The following is a 9,737-nucleotide window of genomic DNA, read 5'->3' on the forward strand; positions in this document are numbered from 1 at the left end:
TTCTTTCTTCCCTGTGTGACTTTAGCCGGATTTTGGTTTACTTTTGGCAGGGGTTAAGTCTCAGAAATGAGAAAAGGCACCACCGCACTTGGCTTTACCTTCTAATGAGAGAAACTTGTCCTGTCTGTGAACCTGTTCTTAAGAGAAAACACACATCATGGCCCAAGCATTCAATTTTCAAATGAAACTATAATATAAAATTAACCTACAGAAGGAAGTTTGTTTGCAGAACAGTTAGGGAAAGCAAGAAAGACCACGGAAGCCTACCTGGGAGGTTAGTGATGAGTGGCCAAAGGAAGCCAGAGAACTATTACCACATCTGAAACTGAAGAATTTCAGTGCTACCTTCTGAAGTTCAGCAAGAAAAAAAAAATCATTTTGGTTTGCCTCTCGGCTACCCATTGTTACATTTGGCACAGGGACAAGAATCCTAGACATACCAACTATGAACCTATTCTTAACCCTTTCATGGATTGCTGAGCTGATAAGATTAAATTATGTAAATGAACATGTGGGCTGTAGCTCTGCCAACAACGTTAAGATAAATGGGCTTGCAAGTTCATCAAAGAATGATATCCTTTATTCATACTAGCTAATGCCCGTGGAAGAAAATATTTTAGCGAAAGTATTTATTTGGAGACCCGTGAATCAATCACATGATGAAATGAGAGCCTGGATTTCATCACCCTTCACTTGGATTCAGTATTTCCCCCACTGCAAGCTTTCCAACTGCCAGAGAAACTCATTAAAATTCCACCTGTTTCATGTAACAACATTCCAAATCAAAGCTACAGGTCTACTTTCTATCTCCATTTTCCCTGATGGTATTATGAGTTTTCTTATTTTGGGGGTCAGCTCCTCACTGTGTCGCTGGCTTGAAACTACTACCCTTAAATTTCCAGAGACTGAGGACTGGAATGTCTATAACATGTGGTACCACGTCCTGCTAAAAGAGATTTCTAAATCCCAGCACTTGGGAGGCAGAGGCAAGCGGATTTCTGAGTTTGGGTCCAGCCTGGTCTACAAAGTGAGTTCCAGGACAACCAGGGCTACACAGAGAAACCCTGTCTCGAAAGAACCAAAAAGAGAGAGAGAGAGAGAGAGAGAGTTCTAACCCAGGATCCTTAACTAACCGATGACAAACACAGTCATCCTGAAAAGGAAATCTTCCCCCCAAGTCATCAAAATTAATATTTCAAAACCAATGATTTAAAAAAATCTGTTTCCAAGAAATGATTTGTGGCCAGATCCCTTTTGCAAAACAACAACTAGGTGAATCCATCCGCATGGGGATTTGTGCACTTAGCAGTGCTCTCTAAATGACTCTGGTTTGGATTTCTCTCTGCACAGTTGGCAGGTAGACAGCTCTGCTGTTAAGAGATTGCCTCTCTGGGGACAGACCTAGCTTGCTGATTGGTTCCTCTGATCTTCGAAAGGCATCATGAATTGCTTAGGGATGGATGCCCTGTGTGCTTTTTACGTAAAATCTATACTTCAGTGCTTTCAAATAACAAAGAGTTTGTGTTAGTATTCATTTCTAATAGAACCTCAGGGTAATAATCTCTAGCAATTCTTACAATAATGCAAACCTATGTTTTTTTCCCATTTGAACATATTTTATCCACTTAGCCTAGAAGCTAAGGCGTTTATTAACTCATTTATATTGTCTACTGAATATACGTATTTTTAATCCTTTGTTAGACTTACCTGGTGTGGGCACATGCATACACATGGGAGTGTGCATGCATGTGCATGCACATGTGTGTGTGTATGATGTGTGCACGTGTGTACATGTTTGGGTGTGCATGTGTGCTGGGCATAGGTTGAGGTCGGAAGACAATTATCAGGAGTTAGGTCTTTCCTTCAGAACGTGGGTCCTAGGAATCAAGCTCTGGGTGTGTCAGGCCAGCAGTGAGCGTCTTTACCTGAGGAGCTATCTTGCTGGCTCCAGCATATATTTTAAATATACTATGTAGCATAATATGGAGATGGCTTAGACAACATAATCTGTGGAGAAGGCAATTGTTCAAGGAGAACATCAAAGAGAACCCGCAGGAGAGGCAAGGGGACAGACATGGCTCTTTTGGCATGAACAAGAGTAACAATCTGTTGAGTGTATGTGAGTTGGGAAGTGTTTAACGTATTGTAAGAAACCTGAAAAGGATTTGGACGCCCAGAAGAAAGAGACAGCCCAATAAAGATAACAAACCACTGAGAGTTTAGTTTTAGGTTCCAATTGACAATCTACTAGAAAATATTTAACAAGCAAATGAAAATTGGGTTTGTTTGTGAGTTCAAAGACAGACACTCTGGGATCTCACAAGACATAGAAATATGACAGCTATCCAGAAGAAAGTGCTCCACAGTGAGCTGATACAGAAAAAAAATGAGAAAGAAAACACAGGAAACATTAATATTAAGACCAGAGAAGCAGGAGAGAAAAGAAAGCTTTGCGCTGTAAAAGCAGAAAGTCTTGGAAGGTGGAGGGGGATTTCTGGGCAATTTAGGGAACAATACATTACTTTCTTGAAGAGAAGGGTCAGTTCTCTCCAAAGGAAAGAAGATGCATAAGATGACAGCTGAGGAGTGGGCACTATCTTGGTTACATCGGAGTAGTGTTAGGAATCAAAAACTAAAATCCAGCTAGTTATAACTAGCAAAGCAAAGGAAGAAATCAAGAGGAATGATTCAAAATTGGGATGGAAGAGGTGATGTGGGAGTAGATCAGTATCACACTGAAAATTTGCATTCTAAGAATTATTGCTTTTAATGACACGTGTGTGTATGCACGCATGCATGCAACTGTGTGGAGGTATGTGAGTGCGGGCACCAGGCGCCTCAGAGAGCGGAAGATCATTATCCTCAAGGAGCTGGAGTTACAATGGGTTGTGAGACACCTGGTGTGAGTGCTGGGAACAGAACTCAGGTCCTCCGAAAGAGCAATGTACATTCTTGAGTGCCGAGTCATCTGCTCAATCGCACAAGCCATTTTAGGGTGAGAGGAGCATGAGACTATGTTGTGGGGGAGAAAACACTTTTCTACCAAAGAATTATTTGAAAAAATATATTCAATCTCATATTGTGGAAGGCATGTGTTTTATCTCATAAAGTTTAATAATAGCTGTCAATTGAAGGAAAATATGTTCGGTCATATTGGACACACATATACCTCACATACTTTCTTCTTTGAATGGAAGGCAAGTTCAATGATAGGGACTACGTGTACTTCCATACATAGCCTCCAAACATCCATCACCATGGAAGTGTCTCTAACTGCTCTCCTCTTACACTCTCTGAAGAGCAGTTTGCACTAAAACAAACCATCAAGAAACATAGAAACTATTTCCCAGGTAAATGGTAATCCATATTATATCCAATAAAGGGGAAGGGGGCCTCTTTAGCAGGTACATGATGATGGGTAAACAGAAGCGAAGCTCAGAAGAGGGGCTAACTAGAATGATCACATGACCTCAGAAGAACAGAGAAGAAGAGACAAATCACCCTGGTCTCTGCCCACTCTCCAGTTCCCAGCTTTGGACCAGAGAGCCAAGCTCTGCCTCATATCCCTGAGATGATCCCAGCCCACGTGAATGAGTGGATCCTGCTCTTTCTTTCTACTGAAACAATCACGCCTAGAAGCTGCAGGCCTTTCCCTGGTTCTTCTCAAGAACATTTAGAACATTTCTAATAGCAAGGTCTACAAACACAATATGACAAAGGCAATGTCACAACAGGAGCCTGTTGTAAAGGGAAAATATTCTCAATGCCCAGCCATGATGCTATGAACCTTTTACAGAGAGGAAAAACATTATTGGTGTTCAGTCACAATGCTACAAATCTTCAATAGATAGCAGCACATTCTCAATGCCCAGGCACAAAACTATGAGCCTATCCTAGAGAGTAAACCATCTCAATGCCCAGGCACAACATTGGGGAACTATTACAGACAGCAACACATTCTCAATGCCCGGTCACAATGCTACAAAACCATCACAGAGAGCAACACACGCTCAGGACAAAGGCACAACACTATGAACACATGATTAAGAACAGAACATTCTCGAGGCCCTCCATCCTAAAGAGCTGGTGGCATGCCTAGCATAGTGACTTCCACCAACAGGAAGGAAGCAGTATTACAGCATTTCCTTAGTTTATAGAAAAGTCATTATGTATATGGTTCTTTTTGCATTCCTTCACGTAACTCTAGTATGTTCTTTATTATACAATTGAATAGTATATCTCCTTTAGTGAACTAAAGAAAAGGTTTTTATGCTACCCAAAATCATCTCCTAGATTGTGATTACCTCAAAAATTCTTCTCTTCTGTGAATAACAACAACATCCCTGTCTCTAGGCTACAACAGATATTGTATGTCCAACTATTCTGTTTACAGCACACAACAAAGGATGAGACTAGCTGCCCTCCCAACGGTGGTTGCTAATTCTACATCTGTGGAAGCGCAGTTTACTGTGAATCCTGCTGAGCCTTTTTCAGAGCATTACTGCATCTGTTCCTCACTTAGCCCTCCTAGCATGGGTTGAAGGTGAAATGCACCTCAGATCCTTATGTATTTCAGTGGCTTTGTTTGGGAAGGTGATTGAACCTTTAGGGAAGTGGACCCTTACTGAAGAGAATAAGTCACTGGGTTAACCTTTAGGGCTTCACAGTTTGCCACCCCAGACTCTCCTTCCTGTGTGTCAGTGACATGTGATCACTCTGCTTTCTGACTGCTAGTCCTGCCTCCAGCTCCTGCTGCTGTGTCTTTACTGCCATTCCACATAGCCAAAACAAGCCTTTAATTTGCTGTTTGTCAAAGTCATCTATCACAGCAGCAGAATTAGCCAACAGACCTTGCTAGTCGGTTTGATCTAATTTCAGTCTTTCACATCAGTAACAAGCAGCTACATCAGTATTTTGCCGGAGTACCTTCCTCTCATCTTCTCCACCTATCATGCTTAAGACGCCAAGCTCTGCCTCTCTCCTGCCCCCTGACTGCATGGCACTACTGATGGTAACAGCTATGATCTGGAAAGAAGAGACTGAAAAAACAGGCATGGCTTGACCTGAGGACTTGTCATATTTTTGGTTGTGAGTCTATTCCTTAATGTTTTTCACTCTTAAGAAACTGACGTGAGGAAATTCTGCTGAACAACAAGAGGCAGGACAATGGCTCTGCCTGCAACTTGTGTCCCTCCCAATGTCTCGGATGTGGAGCCTACGAAGACAATCTGGCTCACTATCAAGTACTGCTCAACCTGATATGATATACAATAGGCCCACATCTTAAACAAAATGAAAGCACTGACCCATTCTACCAACAGAAGGTACTTTCTTTCTATAAGCTCCTTCTAAATGTGACCCCAGCATTCTAAATGTTACTTGTTTTCTGTGAAAATCACATCAAATATCATTTTTAAATTTTCAAATGAGCATCAATATACAAATGGACATGTTATGAAACAATATATAATAATAAAATATGAACTTACATGTTTGGACAAGTTGGGACTCTTTGAATCAACATCATATCTGAAATATTAAAGTATGAAATTCAAATTATTCTCAGAAAAATACAGCTAAGAAATAATGTTTCCTAGAACACACAAATGCAAAAGTTAATCTGAACAATAACCAATGGGACGAGAAACAGATTTCAAATTTCTAAACATCCAATGACAGACGTGACACCTGTGGGTCACCTGAATTCCACATAACCAAAAGCATGACCTCTGTTGTTTGAGAAGTTGCAAATCCATCCGATCTTTCAATCAGTGGTATCCAACTGTCACTCAAGTGACCCCAAAGTCTCTTTAAAATGGAATTTTTCCCCCTGGATATGAAAACTGCATAAGTCTTATTAATAGCACATGCATATTATGTACATTATAATTCTTACCTGATAGCTTAAATTCTGTTGTTAAGGTTGAAAACTCACTGGACTTATAGAAACTACTTTTTTTCCAATCACAAGGCATAGGGAAACTGTGTTTTATGTAAACAGAAATAAATTTTGTAAACAGGAATTTACATGGGAACATGATAAGCTTTGGTTTTAACCAGTCACTACTGGAAATAGATGGTCTCCTAGAGAGAATTCGGGATGGCTCTATTGACTGGACATGACCAAAATAATATCATCATGCTAGGCTCTTAGATAATATTGTCCTGGGGCTACTCTTTCAATAAACCAAACCTGTTCACATTCATGCGTAACTTTTTACCAAAACTCAAGGCCATTTTTTTTTAAGGTTAAGATTTTTTCCCTCTCATCTAAATAAATCTTTGCACAAAACAAAGCAAAATATCCTAGTTAATGGTAGGAAAAAAGAGAAAAGGTCCCTATGAACTGGAAAATGGAACTGTAAGTCTCTCATAATATGCAGTTGCCAAGATAACATGCCTTCCTTTGCCGTGTTAGGCAATGAACCCAGGGCCTCCAGCACACCAAGCAAGAGTTCCGACACTGAGCCCAGAGAGCAGGTGCTTGGAGCTGAGTTTTACTTTCTTTCTCTGGCACTGTAGCATCAGCTGTGCTGGTGAATCTTCCTTCTCAACTTTCTGTCACCTAGGAGACACACCTCTTCCCTGCACCCTTGAGGTTACTCATCAGGCATAACTGAGGAGGGAATGTGTGTGACCTGGCTGTGAACTGAATGGAAGAATAAGAGAGAAACTGCAGATAAGTAAGCACTGACTTCTGCCAATCTCTGCTTCCTGTTCAGCATCACAAACCCCAAGCTGCTTGTGCTAACGTGTCATCAGTACCAAGACAGACAGCATTCCTCTGAACGTGAGCCAAAAGGAACCATTCCTCTGTTAGCTGCCTTCTCAGATGCTTTGTAACAGCAATAAGACAGTATCAGTATTAATCAACTAAATCCAACACAATTCAGAAAGTCCTTTGCAGCTATTTGCTGGCTACTTAACACAGGTATACTATGGAGGGATGATCCTGGAGGTCATTCGCTGGCTACTGCTCACTGGTGTGCTAGGGATGGGCTTCCTTTAAACTGTGGTCAGTGTCGGTCAGTGTGTTAGAAGAGTATTCTCTCTACATGATGGGAACTGGGAACCACGCTTGATTTTTCTTAGGATATTTGTCCGTTCCTTATGTTCTAGACTGTCTAAAATTAACATACATATTTCACAAGCTATACACTTAAAAGAGAAACTGTAAAAGCCAAGCACATGTATTCTTTGTGTGTGCATGTGTGTGTGTAGATATAGATATGATATAGATATAGATCACTAATGAAGTAATGAATCTTCTTTATTTTTTACTAATATAATGAAACAGATTACAGTATAGAAAGTAGCTTACTATCAAATGGAAAGCATTATATGAGACAGCTCAATGAAATAAATCAAGGGAATTAATGCCTTCAGAAATACCCACGAACTGAGAGAATGTGTGGGTCGCTTCCCTTGAGCTCTGCAGTTAACCCTTTCCAGTCCTAACAAGGGTTTTAGGTTTTTCAAACATGAAATTGAGATGTCATTTGAATAAAAATTCTGGAATTTTTATAAAGTGCTATTTATTTCAATCTTGCAACACATCTTCATGGTTCAGGGATTATTTGGTTTCTGTGAGACCTGTAGTTTCAAGGAAGTTGAAGTTACAAGGTATCAGTCATCCTGCCTTGGTTATTTTCCATTTCCTGTCACTCTGACATAGGTGTTCCTGAAACAGCCACCACAGTGAGTACCAGGGAAGGAATGATCAGCAGGTGATAAACCCAAAGTGCCAGTATAGAAGGACAAAAGGACAAAGTGACAAAGGGTGACAGCAGAGAAGAAAACATAAGCTGTCACCTGACAAAGGTGGTTGGTGCCTGTCAGCAAACAGCAACCCAAACTCTAGGAAAACGCCTCTAACAGTCAGAGCTAAAGAAGGAGAGTTTAGAGAAGTCTGTATACACATCTCTAGGTTTAGTGTCAACAAACCAGAACACACCGTGGGTGGGTTTGTGTGCATCCTTTCATACTAAAATTTCACTCTTAATACTTCATCCCCCAAATGCAAATCAGAGTGATAATAAATACACACTGAGTTGCAAGCAGGGACACTGTTCCAGGATACCTGTAGTAGAAGAATAGAGTCGGTGACAATGAGCGTCAATACATGGTAAAATACATTATATTCTTGCAATAATAGTCATGTAGTCCTAAAAATAAATGAATTCTATTTTGTGGCATAGAAAAATACGTGAAAACTTAAAGATACAGGGAAATAGATGTGCCTCAATTCCCACATGCATGTCACAGTTAATGAAGCTTCGGTGACTGACACGGTGAACTACTTACACTTTTTTATTGGAATAATGGAATTATTTTTCATTTTACATTCACAATGGCTACATATTACTTTGAAGTGAAAGAAAATTCAGAGAGATGTGAAAGGGAGAAAGAAAAGGGAAACAGAACAAGGAATCATGAGATGGTGACTGGTTTTAGGATAAAAATGGAATAGGAAACATTAAGGGGGAACCATGATGCTCTGCTAGATGAATCATTTCAGAAACAGTTGCTGCTCGTGCTAAGCAAGGGGAGCGGTGAGCATAGGGGAGCTGTGAGCCGCTTTCCCACAGTTCTTAGCCTCAAGGTGTTAAGTAACAATGTTGCAGCCTCCATGGTCCAGGGTGGGCAGAAGACATTATTTCATCCTCCTTTGATGATTTACAAAGAGGTTTGGGGAAAATAAAAGTCTAATAAGGATATCATAAATTTTGCTTCCTAAGCCTGATGAACATCTCACAGCCTTGAAAGAAAGCATTACTAATTATTCTGTTACATATATTTCAGAGTAAAATAAAAACAATTACTAGCAGTACAGAACTTTTAAAATCTGTAATCATTAATTATTTTCATATACAAGGCAAATATTATATTATACTACACAGAGAATCTTCAATACAAGTACACATTTCTTTCTGTCCCCCACTTCCAGGATTCCCAAAATTCACCTCTGTGGAACAATGACTCATCTATAGCTGAGAAAGTCATTGCCTGTCTGTGGATCTGGTTCCCCTAACTGGGCTGCCTTGTCTGGCCTAAGTAAGAAAGGACATGTCCAGCCCTGAACTTGATGTGCCAAGGTGGGGGAATATCCAGGAGGGGCTCCACCCTTTCAGAGGAGAAAGGGAAGAAGGATGGAAGATGGCAAGAGGGACTGTGTGAGGAGGGAGGCAGGGAGGAGGAGGGGCAGCAAATAGGATGTAAACTGAATAAATAAATAAATGAATGGAGAAAATATTGGCCCCATGTTTTCGTTGGTCAGGGATTTGAACTTGGCAATAGTACTTCAATAGCGTTGGTTTGGTATCAATATATATAAATTGAATGCTAGATCCTTGGCCTTAAAAGCATGATGTAAGTATCTAGGGAAGCCATCATGTGACAGAGATACAGGGCTGGGCTAGCAAGCCAGGGGGAGAAGTGAGCCATCTGCCATTAAACATTACACTGGATATGTTCCCTTCCAGTATTCTGAGATTGAAGAAACCCACTCGGGTGTAGGCTTGAGAGAAAGCCCACCTACACTTCCCAGCATAAATAAGCTATCTACTCACTTATTCAGTTGTTTCAAAATATGAAGAAGAAGGAGAAGGAGAAGGAGAAGGAGAAGGAGAAGGAGAAGGAGAAGGAGAAGGAGAAGGAGAAGGAGAAGAAGAAGAAGAAGAAGAAGAAGAAGAAGAAGAAGAAGAAGAAGAAGAAGAAGAAGAAGAAGAAGAAGAGGA

General features: G+C 40.5%; 1 protein-coding gene across 3 annotated transcripts in view; it reads right to left on the minus strand.

Annotated features, from left to right (window-relative positions):
- Positions 1-9,737, minus strand: part of Cpne8 (copine 8) — a 187,679-nt gene that overhangs the window by 122,937 nt on the left and 55,005 nt on the right. For all 3 annotated transcript variants that reach the window (XM_029469851.1, XM_021183655.2, XM_029469850.1), the window contains exon 5: positions 5,490-5,529. In XM_029469851.1, coding sequence (XP_029325711.1) covers positions 5,490-5,527 — 38 coding nt within the window. In that variant the 5' untranslated portion in view covers positions 5,528-5,529. The remainder of the gene's footprint in view (positions 1-5,489; positions 5,530-9,737) is intronic.

The sequence above is a fragment of the Mus caroli genome, chromosome 15 (assembly GCF_900094665.2).
Source record: "Mus caroli chromosome 15, CAROLI_EIJ_v1.1, whole genome shotgun sequence".
NCBI classification, from domain to species: domain Eukaryota; kingdom Metazoa; phylum Chordata; class Mammalia; order Rodentia; family Muridae; genus Mus; species Mus caroli.